At 41.9% G+C, this 27,472-nt stretch overlaps 1 protein-coding gene across 1 annotated transcript in view; it reads left to right on the top strand.

Annotated features, from left to right (window-relative positions):
- TRPM3 (transient receptor potential cation channel subfamily M member 3) overlaps positions 1–27,472 on the top strand; it is a gene marked incomplete at its 5' end in the record, with an annotated part of 209,193 nt that overhangs the window by 123,336 nt on the left and 58,385 nt on the right. Inside the window, 4 exons of the mRNA XM_021708256.1 lie at positions 290–430; positions 8,737–8,865; positions 14,439–14,690; positions 21,240–21,414. Coding sequence (XP_021563931.1) covers positions 290–430; positions 8,737–8,865; positions 14,439–14,690; positions 21,240–21,414 — 697 coding nt within the window. The remainder of the gene's footprint in view (positions 1–289; positions 431–8,736; positions 8,866–14,438; positions 14,691–21,239; positions 21,415–27,472) is intronic.

The raw sequence follows: 27,472 nt of genomic DNA, 5'->3' as shown, positions 1-27,472 counted from the left end.
TAGGTAGGTAGGTAGGTAGGTAGGTAGGTAGGTAGGTTAGATAGATAGATAGATAGATAGATAGATAGATAGATAGATAGATAAAATATCCCCAGAAAAGGGTATACACAGATTATACAAGTAGTACAAATGCACACTTAGGGAAGGCTAATCTCTAAATCTCTGAGGCCTTGGGTTTTATGAGCTCTTGTGTTCTGTGAGCATCCTTCCCCCATGTGTAAAATGAGCACCTGGAACTAGATACTGTCCAGAGCCCTGCCATGAAGATATTGATTCTTTTCCACCGTAGGCAATGTTGGGACGAAACAATGGGGAGTCCTCCAGGAAGAAGGATGAAGAGGAAGTTCAGAGCAGGCACCGGTTGATTCCCCTGGGCAGAAAAATCTACGAATTCTACAATGCACCCATCGTGAAGTTCTGGTTCTACACTGTAAGCATCTTTCCTCTTCTCCTTCCTAAAAGATGGCCACGGGAGCCAACATCCATTTCTCATGCACCTGTGTGGTTTTCTCTGCAATTTGTAATAGAAGTACCACACATGCAAGAATGAAACCCCTATGGCCTTTCTTTTTCAATTGCTTTGCAAGATTTGTGGAGTTTGTGAGACAGCTTCCACAGGCTACGTTCCTCCTTCTCTCAGAAAATAAAGGAAATGATAAAAGTGAGAACTAACAGAAATAGAGTGAGATGAATATGAGTCTAGTCTAGCAGGAAAGTAGGTGTCCCTTTTCAAAACACTTCCTTGTTCCGGATGGTTGAGTGCTAGATCAGAGTTGCCCACTTTAGATGCCAATCCCAAGTTGGCAGGAGGACATTTGGTGGGTAAGGGATGAGGAGGGAGTAGAAATAACACCATGAAAGAAGACAGCATATGTGTGTAACTACCTCCAGTCTGGGGTGTCATCAAACAACCTTTCTTGCTCTGACACAGTTAACGACATGCAAACCACAGCAGCAAAGAATACTCAAAGCAACCTACAATTCATGGCAAATATTGTTTAGTATCTACACCCTGCACACATTTTCTGCCTTCAAAACAATGGGTTGTCCCTGAGATAGCCTTTTGACATGGTAGAAATGGCTCCATGTTTGTTCTCCACTTCTGTTTTTCAATGATATATATATATTTTAAAGATGTGGGCTACAATTCGGGATTAGGTAAACAAGTGGTCATCATTCAGGTAAAGTTTAGACCTCCCTTTGGTCCCTACTTCACCTGGTCTGAGATTAGGTACCCTTATTGATGTTATATGTACCCCCTCCCTCCCCTAACAGTTTCCTGCTACTGCCAATACTTTTCTTACAGTATTATGGTAAATGTTCAGGGTCCGCTTATGAGTAAGAACATGTAGTGCTCAGTTCTTTGTTTCTGTGGTAGATCACTGAGTATTATTGACTCTAAATCCATCCAAGTTGACAGATGCCGGTGAGGATGCAGAGAAAAGGGAATGCTTTTCAATGATATTTTAAGCTTAAGGTGAGCTTTTGGCCCAGGCAGTCTCCAGTTCTCTCCAGCCTCAGGGGAACCGCGCCAGATGAAGGGTAGTGCATCTGTATTTTTAGCCTTTTTCCCAACCCGCTGCATAGCAGTCATTTGAGTCAGCCACAGGATAATCTGAATCGGAGGCCAAGATCACTCAAATGACCAAATGAGGTGATTTTTGTGTGGTCCTGCATGCTGACGCTTGCCATTGGCATTAAAGCCGGGTTTCTCTACCTCAGCACTTTTGGGATTTGGGGCAGCATAATTTTTTCTTGTGAGAGGTTGCCCTTTCCACATGAGCCTTTTAGTAGCACCCTTGGCCTCTGCTCAGGAGCACTCCCCATCCCCCAAGTATGACGACCAACATGTCTTCAGACAGTGCCAAATGTCCCCTTGTGGGATAAAATTGCCACCAGTTGAAAACTACTACTTTAAAGTATGTCATTGGAAGAGGATGGGATTTTTTGGTCAAAGTATAAATATTAGGGTTTTTTTGGTTAATTAGTAAAAATTTACCAAATGTACCAATGTGAAGAAAAGAGACATATTCTCCCCCTCAAAATAACTAAGGCACGTTAAAAATCATTTCTATGTATATTTTTTATACAGATATCTATATCTATAAAATATATACAGCTATATAGTTTACTGATTTCTTTCCTTCCTTAGAGCCTAAACTTTGCTGTGTGTGGTCACTTTCTCTGAAGTAACTGACCACGTAGAGAGGACTCAGAAATCTGGTCCTTTTTTACAAAAGCCCAATCAAGAAAGACACTCACTCCTGGGCCTCTGTCCCATTTCTATTTTCAAGGAACTCTTTGACAGGAAGTGATCAGCTGCGGGGAAGTGTGAGTTAAAGGACCCCAGTTCTACTCCATTCTGTGTCTGAGCAGCAGTGGCTGTCAAACTTTGCCAAGTGTGGCCTGCAATAGAACACATCATTTACATCTCAACTTAGAGATACACACATGTATATATACATTTTAAAAAACTTCATTGCACTTATCTTTACAATAGATGGTATTATTCTCTTCCTGCCTCCCATCATCCTTCCCTCCCTCCCTTTGTCACGTCTTCCTTCCTTTTGTCCATCCATCTTTCCTTCCCCTCTGCCCCTCCTTCCCTCTGACCCTCCCTTCTAGATCTATATTATTTTTAACCTTACAGAAAACAGCTTAGTGACAAGCATGAACTTGGAATCAGACAGCCTGGGTGGGAATCCTACCTGTCCCTCTCAGTATTGTGTATCTCCAAGCAAGTTACTTTCCCGTTCTGTCCACAGTTTCCTTAAGAGGATAATAACAGTTTCTGTTCTGTAGAGTTTAGTAAAGATTATTTGTGTTAAAATATGTGAAGCACTTAGAACAGTGCCCAGACAGGTATGCAGTATGTAAATGTGTCTATTGTTTGTCCTAGGCTAGTCACATTGCACAGCAATAGATAATAAGTGTTGTGTTCATCCATTCACTCAACAATAATATTATTTATTGATCACCTACTGTGTTTGCGGCACTGTGTTCTAGGTGCTGTATAAGTACTCTCTGTAATTCTAAAACAATCTTACGTATTTATTTTACTGCCATTTCGCCCAGGTCTACCCTTCCTCTTATATGATGCTGTTTCAACTGTCTCAGCCTAGAACAAAGCTTGGCAAACTCTAGCTCACAGCCTATGATTACAGTCTGAAAACTAAGAATGGTTTTTCCCATTTTTAAAGGGTTGAAATAAAGTTTTAAAAAGAATACTTAGGACACATGAAAATTATATGAAATTCAAATTGCAGTGCCCATAAAGAAAGTTTTGTTGGATCACGGTCAAACTCTTTTACTCACCAATAGTCTGGGTGCCTTTGTGCTGCCGCAGTAGGGTTGATGAGTTGCAATAGAGACTGCTAGGCCCACAAAGTCTTAGAAATTAATGATCTGGGTTGGACACAGTGGCTGTAATTCCAGCACTTTGGGAGGCCGAGGAGGGAGGATTGATTGAGACCAGGAGCTTGAGAACAGCCTAGGCAACATAGTGAGACCCTATCTCTACAAAAATTAAAAAATTAGCTGAGTGTAGGGTGCATGCCTATAGTCCCAGCTATTAGGGAGGCTGAGGTGGAAGGATCACCTGAGCCTAGGAGGTCAAGGCTGCAGTGAGTTGTGATTGTGCCACTGCACTCCAGCCTGGGGTCTGAGAGGCTGTGTTATTTTAACAAGCTTCCCAGGAAAATCTGAAGTTTGCAGAAGCTTGGGACACACTGCTTTGCTTATGTTATTTGTGGCTGCCTCTTTGGGACGTGGGGGCCTGTGTGTCCTGCCACCTTCTACAAGGCTGTGTGGGTGGGCCTCAGCAAACCCATCTGATTGGATCCCCCAGATGTGTTCAGTTGTGTTTACAGAATCCATATTTACATGTTGACAAGGCCCAGGCCTCCAGGAAGTGAATTGGAGATGAGGTAGGCCAGTCTTAAGTTACCAGCAAGGATTGACAGTAAAATTGAGTTTCAGGCAGAACCTGATGACTACTCCTGGAATCCCAGCAGGTTGGGAGGCCGAGGCAGGTGGATCACTTGAGCACAGGAGTTCAAGACCAGCCTGGGCAATATAGGGAGACCTAGTCTCTATAACAAAACAAAAATATTAGCCAGGTATGCTGGTACATTTTTGTAGTCTCAGCTACTCAGGAGGCTGAGGCTGAAGGATCACCTGAGCCCCGGAGGCAGAGACTGCAATGAGCTGTAATAGTGCCACTGCACTCCAGCATGAATGACAGAGCAACACAACGTCTAAAAACAAACAAACAAACAAAAAACTTTAAATTGAAGTTCCCATTTGCTTTCGGTTGTGTTCTTCTCTTGTAAGAGTACTGATTTTCAAAAGGAGCCCCGTCCACTTTCCCAGGGCTCTGAAAGTTAGGCCCCAGCCTATTTCCACACAATCTCACTTCCGCATCTTAGCAAGTTTCCCAGGGAGCAAGGTGGGTCCTCTCCTGTACCAAGGTGAAGGAGACAGAAATCCAACGAAATCCAACTGGCTCCCAGAACCTGTTTGAGCGCCTGCTTCAAGTGTCCAACTGAAGAGAATTCAAATTCAAGGCGCAAAGTGGCCACAGGTGAGAGAACATGGTGTTCACTCTGGGTTTCTACAGTGGTGATGGACTCTTTCCTCTCTAAGACCATGTGTCCCTCTGCTCTCCAGAGGCAGCAGAACGGGCTTGAGAAGACATGAGGAATGGCAGAGGTCTAGCAGGGATCCACAGAAAACTGCAGCAGGCTTTGACATTTGTGTTGGATAGCTTAGGAAGCATACATCTTGGCTCGTGGAAAATATGTAAAAAAGAACATGTAAGCAAATTAAATACTAGTTCTTACAGGACTCCTGCTGACTATAAGAGTCATAAGGTTATATTTCTCTTCCAAAACTCTGACATCCTATCCACAAATTGTTAAAGCTTACAGAATACTCTCTCTCTCTCTCTCTCAGAGCGTATCATGGTAAGGTCATCTGCAGCAAGGCTGCATGAGTGTCACAAGTACTGAGATAGGTTGCTTCCAAGACAGCAGCCAGTCCTCTCTTGTAACAGCTAAACATATTTAAGACCCTATTTTCAGAAGTCTATATATTGGGAGTTGTCCCAAAATATTATATTGTAGCTTGACTATGGGAAAAATTTATTATAAAGTAACTGTGATTTAAGGAACAAGCAGAGCTGGGCTCTGTGGCTCAGCCAGTAATCCCACGTTTTGGGAGGCCGAGGTGAGTGGATTGCCTGAGCCCGTGGGTTCGAGACCCACCTGGGCAACTTGGCGAGACCTCATCTCTACAATAAATCAAAAAATTAGCTGGGCGTGGTAGCACGTGCCTGTAGTTCCAGCTACTTGGAAGGCGGAGGCGGAAGGATCGCCGGAGCCCACCAGGTTGAGGCTGCGGTGGCCGGGAGCAGCCACTGCACTCCTGTCTGGGCGATAGAGTGAGACTCCAACTCAAAAAAAAAAAAAAAAAACAAGCAGAAGTAAAAAGGATGGAAGTGGAATAAGCATAAACAATAATGAGAACAATTTTTTTTTAACTTTTAATTTTTTTATTTTAAAGATGTGGGATACTATTCGGGTTAGGTATACAAATGTTCATTATGCAGGTACCCTTGTTGATGAGGTATGCCTCCACTTCCCCAGGCAGACCCCCACTACTGCCAATCCCACTTCCCTGCCCTCCTCCCAGCAGTTTCCCTTTACTGCCAATCCTTTTCTTATAGTATTACGATGATTGTTCAAGGTCTGCTTATGAGTGAGAACATGTGATACTCAGTTCTTTGTTTCTGTGAAAGATCACTCAGTATTATAGATTCTGAGTCCAGCCAGGTTCCTGTGAAGTTCATAATTTTGGAGAACAATTTTTAAAAGAATAAAAAGAGGAGAGGTAGGAATTGTGAACAGGAGATCAAAAGGAAGTGAGGACTGAGGTAAGAGGAGACAAGAGGAAAAGCAGAAGCATCTTGAAAAAAGAGGTGAATTTTAGCCAGCACCCATTGGCCTCTACCTACAACATGTTGGGAGATATAGACAGATGGATAGATAGACAGATGATAGATACATAGTAGTTAAATAGATAATATATAGATATAGATGATAGATAATAGATAGATGATAGATAATACAGAGATAGATAGAAGCTAGATAGACAGACATAGATAGGCAGATAGATAGATAGATAGATAGATAGATAGATAGATAGATAGATAGATAGATAGATACCCCCAGTCCTTCCAAAAACCCTGTAAGGTAAGTAGCAATAATCTCCACTTCACAGAATGGAGGCCCAGGCAGGTTAAGCGATTTAACACAAGACGATACAGATAGGAATTATGCCAGCTAGGACTTAAAATTCAAATTGTACTGATTCCTGTGCCTGCCTACCTTCCACCAACAGCTTGGACCTGTATTCAGAGGACAGATACAGGTCAGAGGAGTTCCCTAAGTACTAAACTGCAGAGGTTCTGGAAAAATTGTGTATGTGTCACTGGGCCTGCATGTGACAAGAAAAGATAATGCTTTGAAATGTTTTACAATGCATTGGGTAAAATGATAAAAACCAGGGCAGTTAACAAGATTCATTTAACCTAGAAGCAATGGAATTTTATCCAACAAAGAGAAGGAAGCAACTCAGGAAGAGAGAAGGATTTCAAGTCAGAAGGAGAGTTAGAGTTTTAATCACTGAAATCCTTTTTTTTTTTTTTTTTGCATTTTGTAAAATGCAAAGTCCTTCTTTTTGCATTTTTCACTCACAGAGTGAATGCCAGGGTATTACAATGGTAAAGAGAAGCCATATGATCCAAGCTCCATTTTCAACTGATTTTTAAAGTGTCCTACACAATTAAACTCTTTCATGAAAGGTTTTCATGATTTGCAAATAAATGATCCCAAAGATGAGGAGGGGCAGAAAAAGAGGCATAGCTTCAAATAATAGTCCCTAGGTGGTGGGTGCAAGAGAAGATATTAATACTTAGGCAGAGAGTGAACCCAACTGGTCGACTTTCATACGTGATCTCATTTAGCTTCAACATAGTTTCACCTTTTAAGAGATGAGGGAATTATATGTGACAGTTGTGTCTGCAATGTGTCAATGTAGTAGGGTCTCAGAAATACCTTTGACTCATATTAAGGATGTATTTATTCAGCTGGGCGTGATGGTTCACACCTGTAATCCCAGCACTTTGGGAGGCTGAAGTGAGAGGATCACCTGAGTCCAGGAGTTCGAGACCATCCTAGGCAACATAGCAAAACCTTATCTCTACCAAAAAAAATGGTAAAAAAAAAACTGGGCATTATGGTGCGTGCCTATAGTCTCAGCTACTTGGGAGGCTGAGGTGGGAGGATCACCTGAGCCCATGAGGTCGAGGCTGCAGTGAGCCATGATCATGCCACTGCACTCCAGCCAGAGCAACCAAGTGAGACCCCAACTCAAAAAAAAAATTATTTATTTATTCTCTTACCAAAAAAAACAACAAAGGAAGGAAGGAGGGAAGGGGTCCCATTAGTAGAGAAAGCAGCACCTCTCCTCTTCCCTATGTGCCTCCCAGCCAGGCTGCCATCTCCTCCACCTTCTAAGTTGTCTCTACAGCTCCAAAGTCACACAGTACCTCCAGAACCCTCAAGGCCTCAATCCTTTCACTCACTCTGTGTCCTATTCTTTGCTACATCACTATGAAGAGTGCAGAAAGTTTGAAGAAACTTACTGTTAGTCGCTGCTCATAGCCTCTTGAGGCCCCTGAGTGCTTTACTCAACTTGAGGCATTGCCTAGAGAAGTTTTAACTTCTCTGTCATTCCCCTTGAGAGTTTTCTCTCAAGGCTCCTCAGCCGCTTATGCAAGGGCCTCACTAGTTTTCCTATACTCCACTTTGACACAGCTGAATCTTCCAGTGACAGTCGCCAAATCTGAACCCTGAGGAGGTTTTCCCGGACATCCAGCAATTTCCACAGTCACTTCGGCATTCAACCTCAAGGTGCTATAACCTCACGAGGATTAAACCCCACATCAGTCCACAAAAGGCCACACACAGACCCATTCCTTCCTATGAATTGTGTTGTCTTCTCTAGTTTTGTTTCAAAGAAGCAGAAACCAGAGAGGAATATTCCAGCTTGGGTAGGGGAGGGAGGTGATGCGAGGGAAAACAGGTAAAACCCTCCCTGACAAGTCAAACACTTCAAGGTAGGAGGAAAAAAGAAGACATTGGCTCAGAACAGAACTAAAGAGGGGCCTCCAGATAAAGTCTGGGCTATTTTTATGTTGGATTGACCAATTTATAGGTATTACATGTGTCTTCCTTTCTTTCTCAAGGACATTTATTCTGCCTGACATTTCTGAGGCAAAAAAACCACTGCGCTGCCCTAGTTTAAGACCTAAGGTCCACACATAAGCAGGAGCAGCCACTGACAGACAAGGTTCCCTTTTTAGGCAGGAAGACACAAAAAACGAGGTAATTGCAAAACAAAATGACGCATCGTGACACATAGCTATAAACAAACTACTGGGGTCCCAGACCCACATGTAAGGGTCGAAAGGAAGATTGCGTATTTATATCATATATATGTCAAAGACTATGGTCTTTTCTCATTCTTTGGATAATTTAGAGCGTTCAAGTTCATTGGTCATGAATCCTGTGTCCTGCTTCCTGACCTTGTCCTGTGCTGTTGTGCGGTGGCTTTGCCCCAGGCCGGGGCTTCTCGGCCTCAGCAGTCAGAGCACCATATTGTATTTCCTTACAGCTGGCGTATATCGGATACCTGATGCTCTTCAACTACATCGTGTTAGTGAAGATGGAACGCTGGCCTTCCACCCAGGAATGGATCGTCATCTCCTATATTTTCACCCTGGGAATAGAAAAGATGAGAGAGGTAAACTGCTTTCATAAAAGAAAAGAGGGGAAAGACTGTGGTTAGTTATATTTGTGGATGGAGGGTCAGAGGATGCCTCTGATACAGATTAAGCCAAAAACTGTTTTCGGAATACTGCCACAACTGCTTCTTTACTCTTTTGCCAAACCTGGGGAGACTCCACTGGGAGGTGTTTATAGGGTCTTCACCTCACGAGTGCTTAGGATTTCCTCTTTTCTGCTAACATAGCTTTTACCCCAAGAAACTCCCAGTTGTGTTCGACACTGTTTACGCCTCTCTCCACTCTGGCTCATCCCTGTAAACACAACTTCCTCAGTTTTACCACTTGGAACTCCTATTTCCACCTCATGCTCTGGGTCTCTTTGGACACAGTTCACCTACCCAGGAGTCCCCAGACATGTTTCAGCAGCTTTAGAAGGAACTCTGCTTTCTTTCATTCATTCATTCACTTTATTCTCTAGTTTATTCCTTCTCAATGTTTAGCACACACCTGCCAGGCACCAGCACTCCACCAGCCCTAGGAATCACCAAGGTGAACTGAATGTGGTTCTTGTCCTTCGGGCTGAGGGTGTGGGATCTCTCTTTTCTCCTGTCATCCCTATGGCCTAAAAGGAGCCACCAAAAAGGAGCACCACCCCCAAATGACTTATTTGAAATCCGAGTTAACCTTGGGGGCCATCAGATTCAGAGCCACTTTTTCAAAGGAATGTGATAAAGCAAAAGTCCACAAGAGGGCTCTGGAACCCTGTTCAGTGCTCTCCACAAACTATTTCATCAGAGAGAAGCATCAGGGAAGGCAGGCTTGCTTGGGAGGTAGTGCCGATTTCTCTGCAAACAGTGAGCAGGACAGGCCCTTTCTGGAAGAAATGCTCCCAGTCAAATCCACGGCACTTTCAAGAGCTCAAGAACAACTCTCGCTGCTGTCTTACAGTGGGTGAGAAAATATACTGAGGACCATAGAAAGAAAGGATTCCTACAAATCCATGCATCATTCACCCTTGCCTCCATTACTAAGACAGGTACAAAGGCAAAGGTTTCAGTTCTAGAATGTTCTTGTCCAGAGAAAAGATGCAGTATCTGTTAGATACATTGGGACCATTAAAAAAAAATCTCTTATCTGTATTTTGAGTCCCTCTCTTGGGTTGAGTTTCTCTCTCTCTCTCTCTCTCTCTCTCATTGGAGGATACTTTAAATTCTATCTAGCATCTCCCTATCCTGAGAATTTAGGAGTGGGTATACTAGTCCCATTTTATAAAGACTGGATTTTAAAATTTTTAAGAAATGGAATGCCTTACCTTGGTCCAACTAGTTGTCTACACTTCAGTCTTCCCATTCATAATACCTTTCTTCTTGACCAGTGTTGTGGATTTCCCACTTGTAAACTGAAAAACAGTAATAAATTTGCTTTGGTCTTTGTGCAGCTCTCTGAGAACTGAGGCCTGCTAGTGCTAGGGGCCTGTTGCTGCGTAGTGCCAGCTGGCGCTCTTGTGATTTAACGCCTAGATGCATATTCCTTCCCCACGATGAGCAGAAAAGGAAAAGACTTGAGCAGGAAGATTGGAGTCTCTCCAGGGACCAGACTGGGAGAAGACAGGGAGCAGTCTGTACTCCACGGACTGTTCTGGCAGAGGCTGCCAAATAGGCCGGCTGCCAGGAACCTCAAGGCCTGGGTATCCATTTCTCCTGAGGCGGCATATAATAGCAGAGAGGGCAGGACTTTGGAGGCTGGGGTCAGGAAGGGGTCAGCCGAAGAGTCCTTGCTTCCCAGGAAGCTGTGGAGAGTGAGGCGGTGACCACCTTAGTGTTTGACCTTTTCCTCTGTGTCTCAGGGAGGTAGCGCCCTGACCCCCGTTCTCCCATGCTGAACTCATTAAAGTGATGCTCAACTACCAGCTGGCGAGGACCCCACAGGCCAAGGCTTTTCTGCCTCCTCACAGTCAGCACGCAATCTCTCAAGGGTTCAGGCACAAGATCCTGGAAGCATGGAAAAGTTTGCCTGCTTCTATGCCTTCCCAGGGATGCACAAGGAAGGCTTTGTGGTTTCCCAGGCTGCCCCCGTTCCCAGCTCCACATACTTCTCCCTATAGTCACCAAAGCAAGCCATGGTAATCCCTTAATAACATGGTACCGTGGACAGAGTGCGTTAGTAAACATTATTTCGTTTGGACTCTCCTCCGCACACTCTGTGAGGTCAATGGTGGGGCTGTGATGACATTCCCTTTATAGGTCCGGGAACGGAGACTTGGAGGGATTAAGCAATTTTTCTGTATCTCACAGCTAGAAAGGACAGCTAAGTAGGGAATCTGATGGATCCATCTCCAAACTCGATGGTTTTTTATTTTTGCTTCCCCAAGACAAGTGCCTTAGGGAAGGCTCAAGAGGTGAAAGGGGTCAGGAGAACTCTTACTTTCCACTCCTGCCACACTCAGAACTGCTCTGCCTTTTTTTTTTTTTTTTTTTTTTGAGTTGGAGTCTCACTCTGCCGCCCAGACTGGAGTGCAGTGGCCGCTCCCGGCCACCGCAGCCTCGACCTGCTGGGCTCCAGCAACCTTCCGCCTCAGCCTTCCAAGTAGCCAGAATTACAGGCATGCACTACCATGCCCGGCTGATTTTTTTTTATTTATTGTAGAGATGAGGTCTTGCCAAGTTGCCCAGGCGGGTCTCGAACCCGCAGGCTCAGGCAAACCACTCACCTCAGCCTCCCAAAGGCGTGGGATTACAGGCTGAGCCACCGAGCCAGGCTAACTGCTCTACTTTTATCTGTCTTTTTTGTTGTTGTTGTTGGGACTTCACAAAACTATTTCATTATTTAAACATTATACTAGGACTGAGCACAGTGGCTCACACCTGTAATCCCAGCACTTTAGGAGGTTAAGGCAAGAGGATCGCTTGAGCCCAGGAGTTTGAGACCAGCCTGGGCAACATAGTGAGACCTTGTCTCTACAAAAAAAAATTTTTTTTAATTAGCCAAGCATGGTAGTGCATGCCTATAGTACTCAGGAGGCTGAGGCAGGAAGATCACTTGAACACAGGAGGTTGAGGCTGCAGTGAGCGGAGATCATGCTCTCCAGCCTGGGCAATAGTGTAAGACCCCACAGATAATTAATTAATTAATATTACAAAATTCTGTGTGGAGCAGTTTTAGGAAAGTGTGAGCAAAGGGTTGGAAAAGCTCTAAGGCATTGCTCATTCCACCCCATATATAATACACAGATTTTTGTTCAGTTAGGAGGAAGCCAGGGGCTGAGAAGCCACCAAGACAATACCAGCTGCAGAAACTGTTGGTGGGTAGGACAGTGGTTCTCAATTGTAGCCACCAGCATGACCTGAGAACTTGTTAGGTATAAAAATCCTCCTATAGCCAGGTTACCTGGTGATTCTGACATGTACTAAAGCTTAAGGTACCCTGGGCTAGGACTTAGGGTGGGACACCCCAGAGGGTGAAGAATAAGGTAACCATGTGACTCCTGGTATCCTGCTCAGCCTTCCAAGCCCCAGTCCTGACTTACTAAAAAACCTTCTTTAGTATTTCAGACCAAGTGAAATCATTATTCTGGTTTCAAACATGAGGATTCAAACAAATAGCTGCAGGTAGACCCGTCCTCAGTGTTTCTCCTTTGAGAGGTCCCAAAGTAGGAGAAGGGGGCAATTGACTGGAAGAGATGGGAAGTTCAGTGATTCAGAAAGGTGGTCCTGGTGCACATCTTTACTAAGCTGGGATCCCTGATTCCTCCAAGTGTCCTGGGGTAGACTGTGGTGCAGGATGTGTACAACCCCTGCTATCCAGCTGTGCATTTCATAGGCCCATGTGTGGTAGACCCTCTAGGTTGAAGGTAAATCAAGGGTCCCACCCAGCAGTCAGGATACCAAGGGACAGGGGTATTGCTGCCAGGTGCCTACATAACACTCAGTCAGTCAGTTGACCAGTATTTACTGAGTGTCTATTACATAATAGGCCTGGGGTACAAAGGATCTTCCCTCAGAATTTACAATCTAAGGAAAAGAGAAGGATGGATCGATGGATGGATGAATGGATTGATAGACTAGATAGATAGATAGATAGATAGATAGATAGATAGATAGATAGATAGATAGACTGACTCATACATGCATATATACACATGCATAGAGGTAATTTTATTTAGTGATAAGGACTTAAACAATTGAGCAAGTTAATGTACTAGAAAGTAACTTGAGGACATGGAGGCTTCTGCAGCTAGGGTCATCAAAAAAGTCTTTCCTAAGAAGGGAGCATTTGATCAAAGACCTTGAGGATGAAGAGGTATAAATCTAGGAGGAGAAAGTGCTCAATAGAAGGAAAAAGTACAAATGACCTGAGTACAGAATAAGCTTGAGTATTTATAAACAAGAGTAGACTACTATGGCTCAGAGTAGAGAGTGAGGGAGAATATGGCAGGATTTGAAATTAGTCCACTGTAGGGAATTTGCATTTTTCTCTATTTGTAATGGAAATATTCAGAAGGTTTAAGTATGCAGTTATCATAATTTGCTTTTATTTCTGTTGTTGTTATTATTCACTTGTCTCTCTGTCTCTCAAGTCTCTCCTTGTTTTGTTTTTTTTTCTTTTTTTGAGTTGGAGTCTCACTCCACTGCCCAGGCTGGAGTGCAGTGGCACACTCACGGCCACCCCATCATCGACCTGCTCAGGCGATCCTTCCACCTCAACCTTCCAAGTAGTCGAAACTACAGGCACGCACTACCATGTCCGGCTCATTTTTTTGATTTATTATAGAGATGAGGTCTCGCCAAGTTGCCCAGGCTGTTCTTGAACCTGTGGGCTCAGGCAAGCTCCTCACCTCGGCCTCCCAAAGTGCTGGAATTACAGGCTTGAGCCACCCTGCCCGGCCTCTCCTTTTTTTTTAAATTGAGGTACAATTTACCTGTTACAACACAAACAACTCCGAAGGGTACAGCTTGATGAGTTTGTACCTACACATACATCATTCAGATCTTGAAAGATCCAGGTTTTGAAAGATCATTCTGTGTGCTGCTCAGAGATTGGGTTGAGGGGAGGGGGAGTAACGCTGCAGGATACCAGTTAGGCGACTGCGGCAGTCATCTTCGAGATGTGACGGGGCTTGGAATAGGGCCGCAGCAGTGGAGGTGGTGACAAGTGGTTGGTACGGTTGCATTTAGAAATAGAGGTGATAGCACTTAACTTGATGCGGAGAATGTGGGATGGGAAAGAGAGGAGTCTTCCCAAGAGAGCAGCCTTCGTAACTCAGTATGGTGGCATTGTTTACTGAAATGGAGGAAGACTTCAGAGATTTGCAGCATATTGATAATTTTATAGCCAGACTGACTGTGTGTCTTAGAATTTTAAGGCAACCCAAGGAATCAAAATTATTGCTTAATATGCCTCTGGAATATTTGCAACTGAATCGTCCATGCTTAGCTCAGATGGATACTCAGAGCATGCAAGTAAGTGTTTAAGTAGGCAAAGGTAGACAAAGCAAGCTACTAATAACAGCTAATACACCAAGCACGTTTCAGCTGGGTTGAAAATATAGACAGAAACCAGACCTAAGCCTGCTCTCCTTCCTGCCTTGTAGATTCTGATGTCAGAGCCAGGGAAGTTGCTACAGAAAGTAAAGGTGTGGCTGCAGGAGTACTGGAATGTCACAGACCTCATAGCCATCCTTCTGTTTTCTGTCGGGATGATCCTTCGTCTCCAAGACCAGCCCTTCAGGAGTGACGGGAGGGTCATCTATTGCGTGAACATCATATATTGGTACATCCGTCTCCTGGATATCTTCGGCGTGAACAAGTATTTGGGCCCGTATGTAATGATGATTGGAAAAATGGTAAGCAGGGGCCTCTGATTCCATGTTTTAAGTTCTCAGAGGAGGAGTGGTGACAGTGGGGAGGGGGAAATCATGCATTTGGGTCTGCTGTTGAGGTGTAAATGAGATGGCCCCAGGGGTATTTTATTTTATAAATTATTTTTTGGGTGTTTGGGGGTTTAACATCTATATGCAAAACTGGAGAATGTAATTACCAGTCACCCATTCATTTACTGAAAAATATGTAAAGATCACCTATCTTGTGCCAGGCACTGGATTAGGAGTTGGGTGGACAGAGATGTTCTTTCCACAAGCTTGAAGTTGAGAGAGAGATCAAGAAAGAAAGAAAGGGAAGGAGGAAAGGAAGGAGAGAGAGAGGGAGGGAGGGAGGAAGGGGAGAAAAGTCATTACCATGTGAGAATGCTGTAATAGAGATGTGTATAATGTACAACAAGAGCATAGAAAGGAGAATGTCGGTCAGAAAAAGCTTCACATGGAGGTTATTTTCAGCTGGGTGTTGGAGGAGGAATGGGTCATGACTACAAATTTTTAACAGATTTTTTAAAAAAAGATACTATGTTTTTAAATAAAGTGCTAGAAAAATATCTTTTTCTGCACAAAGGGAAGAAAAACATCATTTATTTAATCTGAGCTGGGCTGAGTTGAATTGGGTTGGGTTGGGTTTGAATCGAACATTAAGCCCTATCATACATCATGTGTTTTATTACACTACTGAAAAATGTTATCTGTAGAGAACTAGGTTCCGGAATGATGCTCCTACTAATCTAATTCTTTTAAAAAGTACCCCACATGGCAAGCTAATACACTTCCCCACAAATGACCGAGTGCCTGTTTCAACGGTCCTTGACCACATACCAGTTTCCAGACTTTTTCTGGAAAAAAGCCTGGGTCCTAGGAGGACAGCATCAGTGTGAATCTGGGAGTACATCAGCAAATCAACTCATTCTCTACACTCACTAGAGGAAGAATCAGAGACTGAAGCCAGAACTGGGTACTTTTTTGTTGGAGTCTCACTCTGTTGCCCAGACTGGAGTGCAGTGGCCGCTCCTAGCCACCGCAGCCTTGACCTGCTGGGCTCCGGTGATCCTTCCGCCTCAGCCTTCCAAGTAGCCGGAATTACAGGCATGCACTACCACGCCCGGCTGATTTTTTTATTTATTGTAGAGATGAGGTCTTGCTGCCCAGGCGGGTCTCGAACCCGCGGGCTCAGGCAATCCACTCACCACAGCCTCCCAAAGGCGCGGAATTACAGGCTGAGCCACCGAGCCAGGCTAGAACTGGGTACTTTTTAATCAGTTCCCCCAGATTCCCTGTGTGTTCCCTACTTCACCTTTACAAGACATGTGTGGAAAAGCTAAGTACATCCATCTCACCATGGAGGCTTTTACTGAAAAGCCTCTTTGCTAATAACCTTCACTTCACTTCAATTATGTGAACTGTTGAAACCAACAATTGGTCAATAAATGTTCTCTATCATTATCACTCAAGTTTTACCACATATATTATTGCTAACTCGATATATATTAAATGCCTGTGTGCATGTGTAACTCCATTGAAATGAATCTTAAATAACCAAGACTCTTCCTACAAAAGTATTGACAAACTTATGTCAAGAGAGAAAGAATTTGAATTAAAAATGAATTGAGAATGAGCACAGTGGCTCATACCTATGATCCCAGCACTTAAGGAGGCCCAGGTGAGAGATCTCTTGAGTCCAGGAGCACAAGACCAGCCTGGACAACATAGTGAGACCTGGTCTCTACAAAAATTCAACAACAACAAAAAGGCCAAGCATGGTGGCACGCGCCTGTAATGCCAATTACTCAGGAGACTGAGGTAGAAGGATCACCTGAGCCCAAGAGGTTGAGGCTGCAGTGAGCCATGGTCATGCCACTGCACTCCAGCCTGGGTGACAGGATGAGATCTCATCTCAAAAAATAAAGTTAAAATAAAATAAAATTGAATTGAGTATGAAACCTTGAGCATTTAATTTAAACTCTTTAGACTCAGTTTACTCATTTTAAGACTTGGTTTACTCATTTCTAAAGTAGTAATGAATAATAAACACACTACTTGTACAGTGGTTGTAATGATTAGAAATAACACATGTTAAATGACCAGCAGTGTCTGCTCATAGCTTAGTGGTTGATAAATTTTATCTGTCATCGTTATGTTCATAGTTAGCTATTTAAAATACAATGAAAAAAGGGAAAAATCGGCAAGCATAGTTATTCTGCTGTATTTCTAACATTTTTGTACAAAAGCTTGGGATTTATTACACCAATATTGTTAAGGGCTAATATCACTAAACCCATTGTAGAGAGGGAGAAGAAAAACTTGAATTCACAGATTGAGTTACCCAAAACTGAGCCCCAGTTCACTTGAAGATTTTCTTGACTAGGAAAAAAATGCATATCTTACTCTATTGTACTGCCTGTAATATCATCTTCTTTTTATATTAACAACGAATTTGAGATTGTTGTTAAAAAAAATTCCTATGTCTAAAAGCAGAGAGTCTCAATTTAGAGTCTGTGGATGAGGCTTAGAAGTCAGAATCTGTGGGCCCTCCCCTCAATTTATATATAAAAATGTGTGGGTGTGTGAATTTTCTGGACAGAGAGGACAAGCTTTTATGAGATTCTCAAATGGACCCAATGAAAGTGGAGAGCTATAATAGCTATAAAATTAGGCCATGTTTTCTCAACCTTGACACTATTGATGTGGGCCAGATAATTCTTTGGTTTAGGGGGATTTTCTGTGTATCATTGGATGTTTAGCAATATCCCTGGCCTCTACCCACTAGATGCCAGTCGTGTGCACATGCACGCGCATGCGCACACACACACACATTCTTACACAAGGAGTTATGGCAACAAAAAAATCTCCAAACATTGCCACATTACCACATGTCTCCTGGGAGATAAAATTGCCTCCTGTTGAGAACCACTGCAGTAAGTGATTGATTATGAATCTGATTGGCTTTTTTTTCGGATTATCTTATTTTAACAAATAAAATCTGAAAAGACAAACCAAATATATCACTTTTAAAAGTTGAGGTAGTATTTATATACTTTAAATAACGAAAGTCACACTAATGCAGCCAGATTATTTTAAGATCCACGTCTATCATTTTAATCATGGAGTAATTATCCCTAGTTTTGACTAGAATGAAACCTCACTAAGTAGGGAGCAAGAGGGATGTACTGCATCTTCTCTACCTTTTAACTTATGAACGGCTTCATTTATCAGTCAAGAATAAGTAGGAAACGAGTATATTTGGGGACTGTGTTTCTCTTTCATAGGGCTTTTAAGATAATTAGCTCAATAACTGAGTCACTGATCCAGAAGGTAGACAAAATATGCCTATAGAATTTATCAGTGAGCCAGATGGACTACCAGGCTGGAAGCTTAACAGAATGTGTCCAGATGTGTTTATATTGAAAACCCCTCAATATTAGAGAGTCCCTATTTAATACTAAACAGCCAAGTAACTCACTGCCCTGTGGTCTAGGGACAGACAGCTGATACGATTCCTGGACACATGACAATTAGGAGTCCATTTTGAAATTGGTACTGAGTCTTAACGCTGTAAAAAAAAACAAAAAACAAACCAGTATACCAAATGCTTCACAGCATGGAAAACCTGCATCTCCAGTATGATTCCAGTGTATCTGCAGGTCTAGGATCACTTAACGAAATCCTGACACATTTCCTTCATATTCCACTTATCGATGGAATTCTCTAAGCCTAGTGCTAAACTCACTTATATAATGCAGAATAGAAACAACAATAATAACAGCTATCATTTGCTATGTGCCTGATATGGCATCATCGTTGCACCTCCATGAAATAGATTTTTGTATCTACATTTAACAATTGAATGAACAATTGCATAAGAGACTGAGCAGGGGACAATGACAGGAATCGAACTTCTATCTAACTTCACAGCCTAATAGTAATAATACATTAACCCTTCCAACCCTAATAATAATAATACATTAACATTTACCTAGAACTTGCCACACTATTTCATCCTTACAAAAATAAAATGTATTATTGTTATTAATTTCATTTCACAAATAAAAAAGCAAGATTAAGCTAAGATCACCTAGCTATCTTTCTTTTTTTATGGTCAGGAAAGCTTTTATTTTATTTTTGTAATTATTTTTACTTTTTTGTGTGGATTTCTTTTATGTAGCTATTTTTACTAGCAAAGTCAAGATGAAAATCCAGGTTAGTCTGACACCTGAGTACATGTGTTTAACTGCTACATTGTAAACTCTCCTTATAGAAAACAACTAAAAGATATTAACAAGAATAGGACAGAATTCTAGGACAGAATATACTCTCAAAATTGAATCAACTTAACCTTAAAAACAGAGGAAGCTAGCCCCAGTTCTCACTATTAATGTTCTCCTTCTACCCTTCACTCTATCTGATTTGGTATTTATATGAACGCTAAGACTTCTTTGAAATATATGAACCCGAGCACGTGGGGAGAATGTTTCTTCTCTTTGATTGTTTTAACCCTTTGGATAGATATAACAATCAATCTGGATGAAAATAATCCTGAGGAATTAATGGTGTCTGTATTTACTGGCTGAGTTTTCCTGGGTCAAACTACTTCTAAATCTCATGAGTACACACCTTCTTCCCCATCCATCTGTTAATCAATGTAAATAAACATAACATGAAGGACCCATGTGTGCTTTTTCATTGATATAACTTTTTGTAAATAAATGATGAAAGAATTTTACAAAATAAAAAAGAGAGAGAGATGATGAAAAACAGACCCATGTTACCTACAAAACTGTTTCAACACAGCTGGCTTATTCACTTTAAGAGAGTTCTGAGACCACTAAACTGTGGAAGGAATAACTAGTTGAGTGGCATATAACTTTAAGGACAATTAAAAAATATAAATGAATGTCATACAATATTTGAGATGGATTTTGAAGTCACCTTGAAACTAGGTGAATTGACCCAAAATATATTAGGACCCCAGTGTTCAGAGGCAGACAGGAAAACTGCAATGTTTGAATTCCAATTACAGGCATGAAAAAAATATTCTGTTTTAAAATAAAATTTTAAAACAAATTTGAAGGCTTCATTACTGATAAAAATTAGCTTTAGTCTTTCTTGTGGATGGATATCCTTTCAGGAAGTATGATATCCAATAGATAGTCTTTTGTATTAAGATGTTTTGATGCAAGAGATGGAAACCAATCTCTAAGAAGCTTAAACCTAGAAGGGATGTATTGATTTATAGAAGGGCATGATGGAACTGATTTTAGGGGCTACTGCAAGCAAGGACCCAACCACTGTCAGGTTTTGCTCCCTTTCTCCTACATATCTGTTTCACTCACTCTAATCAGTTTCACTGATGGGGAGCCAGCCTCAGACACTCTGAGTTCACACCATCAAGGAGAAAAAGATACAGTCTCTCCCCTAGCTTTATTTAAACAAACGATTCTGGTTGGCCTGTCTTTTGTCACATGCCTGCTCTCCTATCACTCTTGCCAAGGGGGACAGTATCATGATTAACCTAACCTGGAAAACACACCTACCCTGTGGTCAAAATTGGTAGCAACTGTTTATAAAAGAAGGAGGTAATGGGTTCTGACCAGGCAAAATCAATAGTCACAGCATCCTCATCTATTTTGTGTGATAAAAGGAAAGTAATTTGGCATATGAGAAACAGATCCCAAATAACATCTATCATGGAAACAAACAGGGAACAAAGGAATAAAGAGGAACAAGAGATAACATTGTGTTAGAATGCAGCCTAGAGGATTTTATAAGCATGTCAAGATGAAAATCCATCATTTCAACAGCAGATAGAGGTATGAGTCATTAGACTACATGATGCCAATGTCTAGGAAAACACCTTCCATAGCTAATAGGATACTTGCAAGAGAAGTACATATAGAAAGAGCAGTTCTCTGAGATACTGGTTGGTCGTAGGATACCATGCAATGGAGTGGGGCCAAAAGAATAAGACAGAGCATGGTGAATATTTGGTTTGTTCTAGCTTTGTTTACAAGCAATATTTTTAAAGCTCTCCAACCCTTCATTAGCCTTTCAGAACTTAGAAAGGGAATTGACAGCATTGTAGCCATTCTTGGAATAGCTCAACTATCCTGATTCCAATTTTTCTAAGAAAAAAGAGATCCAAAGAGGACACTTGCTTCCCCAAAAACACAGAAAAAGTTAGTACCAGGTTCACACAGAGACCCAAGCTTCCATGTTATGTGACTCCCATGCCTAGGCTTGACTAGATCCCACAGACAGCAATGAAAAATAAAGACGTTCCATTGTGTATGTACTTTTTAAAATGTTTTTTTAGTTACTGATAGGATTCTGTGGAGATTGGCTTCAATAGACCAAGTGACCTCTTATCTGGACACAACTCCCAGTCTAAACATCCCTTATCAGCAGTTTGGGAGAGTAGTCTTCCTCCAAGGATATTCCATCAATGTTAGCATTTGTAAGAACACTCAATCATATGGGTTTTCTGTTGTTTCTTCCTCTGCTTCCCTACCCTTCCAGATGATAGACATGATGTACTTTGTCATCATTATGCTGGTGGTGCTGATGAGCTTTGGGGTCGCCAGGCAAGCCATCCTTTTTCCCAATGAGGAGCCATCATGGAAACTAGCCAAGAACATCTTCTACATGCCCTACTGGATGATTTATGGGGAAGTGTTTGCAGACCAGATAGACCGTAAGCAAGTTTATGATTCTCATACACCAAAGTCAGGTATTTAAATTCAATTGGGTTCTGTCTTTTCCAAGTTCATTTGTTTGTTCTCAATAAATGGCTCAAGATAGAGGACTGATTCCTAGCTTGCTATCTTGGAGAGAGAAAAAAAGACAATTACTAAAGGTGAATATACGATTTTAGCAAAGTAGTTCTCTTCTTTCTTTAGGTATGTCATGTTCTGTGACACAAATCAACATCTGGTATGCCAAATTTTATCAAAAAATGAACAATTTTAAAAGTTCTAAATTATTTTGTGGTTCAAAATCCCAGGTCATGTGTTGAATATTTCAGTATCAGGAATATATTATGTCACTACTCCCCACCTCCACCCTAGCTCCCCAGACTTTAGAAAATAAATTTCTTGAGTTTACTTCGGAACAAATAAACAATTCTCAATTTCACCATCAGAATTCAAGAGTAAAGGCAAACATCTGCATAGTGTTTTCCTTGCACTGGAAACTATTCTCCCACTGTCTTAAATTATGTGCTATTGAGACTCATAGGAAGCTAGTATTCATTGCCTGGAAGTATGGAAAATGCCTTAGGTCAGAAACCGAGTTGCCTGCTATAAATGCCAAAAAAAAAAAAATAGTATCTATATTATAAAGTGATTCCATGTGGGGAGTGAGCACCATCAAGCCCCAAGATTTCATGCCCTAATAGATGCTGCTTCTCTGTAATAAACACTCATCTTACATAGTGTTTGAAGATAGTTGTAACCTAGGAGTCTATTCCAGAATTTTATTTGGACCAAATGTCAGGACACACCAGGCATTGGGAAATTTGGGGGGAAGAAAGCATCATTAAAGAAACATCTTTCAGTGTGGAGGAGTTGAATCCCAGGAGCAACTATTTCTCATTTCCCCCGAGGACTTGGGCTCTGGAAATAACATCCCTCCAACATTGTTGAATTAACATTTTTCAGACATTTTTTGCTGACAGGCCAACCATCTGAGCCCTGGACTGTGGACATGGATTAGAGTTACATAACCAGGTAGTATAGCTTATTAAGAACAGGAGCAGAAACTAGTCAGTATCCCCCTTGCCCCTGTCCATCTCAGGCAGTACTGAGACCAGGAAGATAAGGACAAAACACCAAAGGGTATGAGTCCTCCAGGTCTGTGGAGAGGATGGATACACTGGCAACAGAACACACCGGTACATCATTTTTTTCTTCCATGAAGGATTTTGAACAAATACCCTTTCCTTCTCAAAATGCATTATCTGAGGCAAGCAACACTTTTTTTGGAACATTTAATTGGAACAAATATTTGTTTCATGAGATTTAGCCAACTCACTAAGGAAGAATTTTAACTCTGTCTCCCAGTTGTAATGTTTTTTGGTTGACAATGTGCAGCCTTCACCAAGACAGCTTTCCAGGGACTGGGAAAATTCTTTTGAGAGCTTCCTTTCAAACAGTTCCTTAAGGCAAAACAACACTTAAAAAAAACCCACCTATAATCATTCTCCTCAGAGATTAAATGTGCTATTTTCCCACAAGAAATTGTTTTTCCTTTTAGTTTCATTATTTTTGCCTTTTTCTCATTTTTCTTTCTTCTCTAAAATGAGTTTGAGCCCCCATGGGTGTTTTGACAGGGGCAACATTTTGGGATGGGATAAAGAGGGAGGTGTAGGTGTGTTTTATAAATGGGATTCTGTCTGTCCCTCTACAAGTGGCCATTTATTGATGTTGTACTATGAACCCAGCTAGTGCAACAAACACCACCATCTGGCTGAATAAGAGGATTTATTATTGTTATTTTAAAAGAAGGGCTGATTGTAGTTTAGAACTTGTAACTCCCTGGAGACAGAAGAGAGGTGTTTTGTGTGAGTGAAATATGAAAATAGATTTCCCACACTGTTAATTAGATCTGTGGAACTCTACATGTGTGAGAATAAATTTCTACTCCGAATCCCAATATATAGCCGACCCAGCCTTGGATAGATGCAGCCTTCATGATGCCCTTCCCCCAACCACGTGTCTTCCTTTTTGATGTTCTGAAATTGGCTGCTATGGCAGCCACTGTTCTAAGCTAAATCAGCCAGTTTTCTAAAGTGCTAACGAATATTTGTCCTTTCTCAAATGAGTATAGAAGGCTGACCCTAAATCTGTCATTACATTTGGCCAAGATCCTTGAACACCCCTGTCCTCAAAATGATTTTATATTCATTCCATGGCAGTGGATGGGCCCAATGACCGCCCTACCTGGTCATTCAGAACTGTCCCAGAGACCTAAGGACCGAGCTATTTGAGAAAGGAACAAATCATTTATGCTACAGTGTCTTGCCTCTTTTCTGTGCCGTGTCCAGGTTGGTTTGTGAAGCATGTATTCAGGCTGATCGGATCTCATACCCGCCTAGACCCGTGGCCCCGCCCAGGGTCCGCCCGTCCCATTCTGTTGCTGTGCCCACGTGGGCCTTCCCAAGTGCTGCTTATGCAAACACACCTCCTCTGAGCGACTCATTTCTAGTGTAATGCACGTGCTCCACGCCTAACTCTCTTTGTTTCTTACTTCAGAATTGCCTAACCCATTTCACGTTTGGGAAATAATCTCATTCTTAATTGGGATGAATGTATATGGATGGACAGTAGACCCCTCGGGGTGGGTTACTGACACCAATCTTACACCTCAGAAGGGAGGACAGCTTTAATGCCCTCACTTCTGGGAGACAGTGTTACCTAACTATGGATTTTTGATATGCATTCCATCTTTTTCCTGTTGTTTGCCCTAAACACAGAAACCAAAGATCAATAAGATCAATGGAGGCTAAGACATGAGAGTGAGACTTGTAAGGTTACTTTCCAAATGTGCTTAAAAACTAGAATCAAAAGGGGGAAAAAAAGGAGTTCCTGTAAAATCACAAAATCGCTTAGGTGCTTTTCACCCCTAAACTGTTAGACTAACACAAATGATAGTTCAGCCTTAATCTAAATTTTCTGTGGAGACTAAAAGACTTGCTTCGATGTTGAAAGCAGGGGAGAGTGCAAGAACATGATTGGAAGCAAAAGATAATGAATCTGGAAGGGGGCAGTGATGGTCTATCTGCTCTACCCTAGAAACTTTGCCTACCATCTTGATTTAATTCATGAGAATGGAACTTGCTATTGTTGTTTGGCTGGTTTCTTTTTAGTTTGGTTTGTTTTCTAAAAATAGCCCAAGATTGTCTTCGGGTGTTCGTTATATAGAATACTAGCTCCCCAGGACCGAATCTAAGGGCTGTCATGAAGTGACTTGGGCTCCAGATTGTTAAACACATTGCTACAAATGATGACATCCTTGTAGACTGACTCGCTAGAATGACCCATGTTGAATGGCCTCTGAGAGATGGTCAGGATCGCACTGGAGCCTGAGGGGGAAAGGCACATAGGGGAGAGGAGCAGCAGAATGAATGTCCAGCCCAGAAGCATTCATGCCAAGGCCGAAGCAAAGCTAGAATAAGATGGACTCTCGCCAGCTTAGAAATCGGGTTCTACATTCTGGTGTGCAGAAGGGCACTACTACTAAAAGGGCACTTTTGTTGGCAGAAGAAAATGGGGTGTCTCTGGCTTTCTCTAGCCTCTGAATGAATGCAACTTTCATTTATTTCCAGGGCATCCGTGTGTTGCCTGCTGTACATTCAGATTCCCCACACTGTGGCAGGGCAGGAGGAAAATGAATCATGCTCTTGAATGCATTAAATAAAGGTCTAAATTTAGTCCTTCTTTCTGCCTCCCTGAGTATTTTTACAAGTTTAGATAGTAATGTGAAAGCAGAATGTCCAAAACTTACTTTTTACCATGACAACTTAATATTATCTAGCCTTTTTCTATTCACTGCAAATTAACGATCCAATCTACTTAATACATGGGTCCATTTTTTTTTTTTTCTGATTGCCTAGGGCTTTTCCACCTGAAATGAATACGTAGATAATCTGGGGTAGGAAGATGTTTTGGTTTAGGTTTATTTATTTATATTTGTATATGTATATTTAGTGTAAACGTTTGCTCTTTTAAAAAAATCCTTGCTGTTTTGTGTCCATGTTGTCTCTGTGATGTTGACTGGATTTGAAGTGATGTTTTTTGTCAGGAAACAAGTATCACATAAAGTGCGTAAAGATAAAATACTCTCCTGAATTCCTCTTCTGCCTCAAATTAATTGTTCCTCACTTCCCGTTTGGAAATCAGGACAGCTCAAGGAGCAAGCCGGTCTCTCTTTTTTCTTTTTCTAAAATATGCCTGTTTTTGGTGAAGCTTAGAGCAGCATGAATGGAGGAGATGGCTATTGTTATGCATGTCAGTCCTTAAACTCTGGTACTCAAAACTCAGGGCTATGCATCTGTTTAGTATTCTAGACTGACCTTCTCTAATGGATTCAGAGCACACTAACGCCTAACAGCTACAGCATGGGGAGTGTTGCCTGACCAAAGAAAGTATTTTGGAAAAGAAAAACTTGAGCCAGTGCCAACTTTGGGGAAAGGGGGAATTGTTTTGTTGGGATTTGTTTTCACAAATTGCTAAGAAAGCGAGCCAATATGAGGCACCATCCCCATTTTCTGCCCCTGAAAGTCAGCTAGCATTATAGAGAATGCCCACCTGACATGTTTACTAATGCAAACTGAGGCTTAATGCATTTACAAATAATGGGGCTCTCTGCAGACAGACCTTTGGGATGATTCAGTATGCTGTTGTGATCAACATTTGTTGCACCGTCAAAACATGTATTTAGCATTTTCTCACAGGTTGGGCTCTGTTTTGAATTCTTTCTTCACTCAATGGATATTTATTTTGTTCTGCCTATGAGCTGGAAACCCAGGCACGGGGATGCATATGACAGAGATATTATCTTCAAGGAGCTTACAGGAGAAGCAAACTGACATAGACACTCTATGTGTAGATGGAGTCCAAAGAAGTGGGTAGTTAGCTCTACCTGGGGGGGGGAATGGGGGTGCAATAGATGAGGCCTTGCAGAGAAAAGGAAAGTTGAGCTGAGCCCAAAATGTGGCCAGATGTTTACTTGACTGATGGAAGCAGGAGGTGCGAAGTGAGAAGAATGGCATTACAAACCATGAATAGGTAGGAAAAGTTCCAGGTGCAGCAGGTAGTTCCATGTAGCTGAATGTGGAGTGAAAGATGAGAGCTGAATGTGGAGTGAAAGTAGGACAGAAGGGTCTGAAGAGGGAGACAGGTAAAAGCCAAAGAGGAAAAAGAATGATCAAAGGACTGGATTTCTAGCCTAAGCAGCAATTGCATTCACTAAGGATCTTGAGAGTTGCCGTGATAAGATGTTATGTTCAAAGAATGATAAGTTGGCATTCAAAATGGAATTAAGAGATAGAGCAATTTTAAATAATTATAAAGTCTGGAGGGCTAAAAGAGCGGGCTCTAGAATGTCCTGAAATTGAGGTCAGATTCTTCTGTGTTTGTCACTACAGATAGTAAAGTTGTCCATAATAAATGCCTGGAGAAGGTGTGACTAGGAAGACTTTGATCAGAATGACCTGAAACTCAAAGGAGAAAGGGCTTTTTGCACAAGAGTGAAAAACAGTAGTTTGGAAAAGGCAAAGAGTATCAACGAGAGTACAGCCATTACTTCTGGGAACCACAAGGGTGGATGTGGAAGAATGTTCAACTTCTGCTTCTGAAGGTTGAAGAGAGGTGGTATCTTCCTGCAAGATGGGTTTTAATTAAGGCAAGAACATGAGTGGACTCATAGAAGTATGAGAAAGCAGAGGAGTTTGTGTTTAATGATAAAGAGACTTCAGAAGGCTCAGAGAAAAGGGAGAAAAAGGGAACAACAATGAGAAAATTCAGGGTATGAGCTGGGTGTGGTAGTCCTCACCTGTAGTCCCAGCTACTCAGGTGACTGAGGTAGAAGGATCACTTGAAGCCAGGAATTTGAGACCAGCCTGAACAACATAGAGCGATTCTGTCCCTAAAATAAATAAATTAATTCATAATAAAAATAAAATCTTATAAGCTGGGCTCGGTGGCTCAGCCTGTAATCCTGCGCCTTTGGGAGGTTGAGGTGAGTGGATTGCC

The sequence above is a fragment of the Carlito syrichta genome, unplaced genomic scaffold (assembly GCF_000164805.1).
Source record: "Carlito syrichta isolate Samal-C Ts95f unplaced genomic scaffold, Tarsius_syrichta-2.0.1 Scaffold135656, whole genome shotgun sequence".
NCBI classification, from domain to species: Eukaryota; Metazoa; Chordata; class Mammalia; order Primates; family Tarsiidae; genus Carlito; species Carlito syrichta.
Note: the sequence above shows the minus strand (reverse complement) of the source record. Positions and strands in the feature narration are given on the sequence as shown.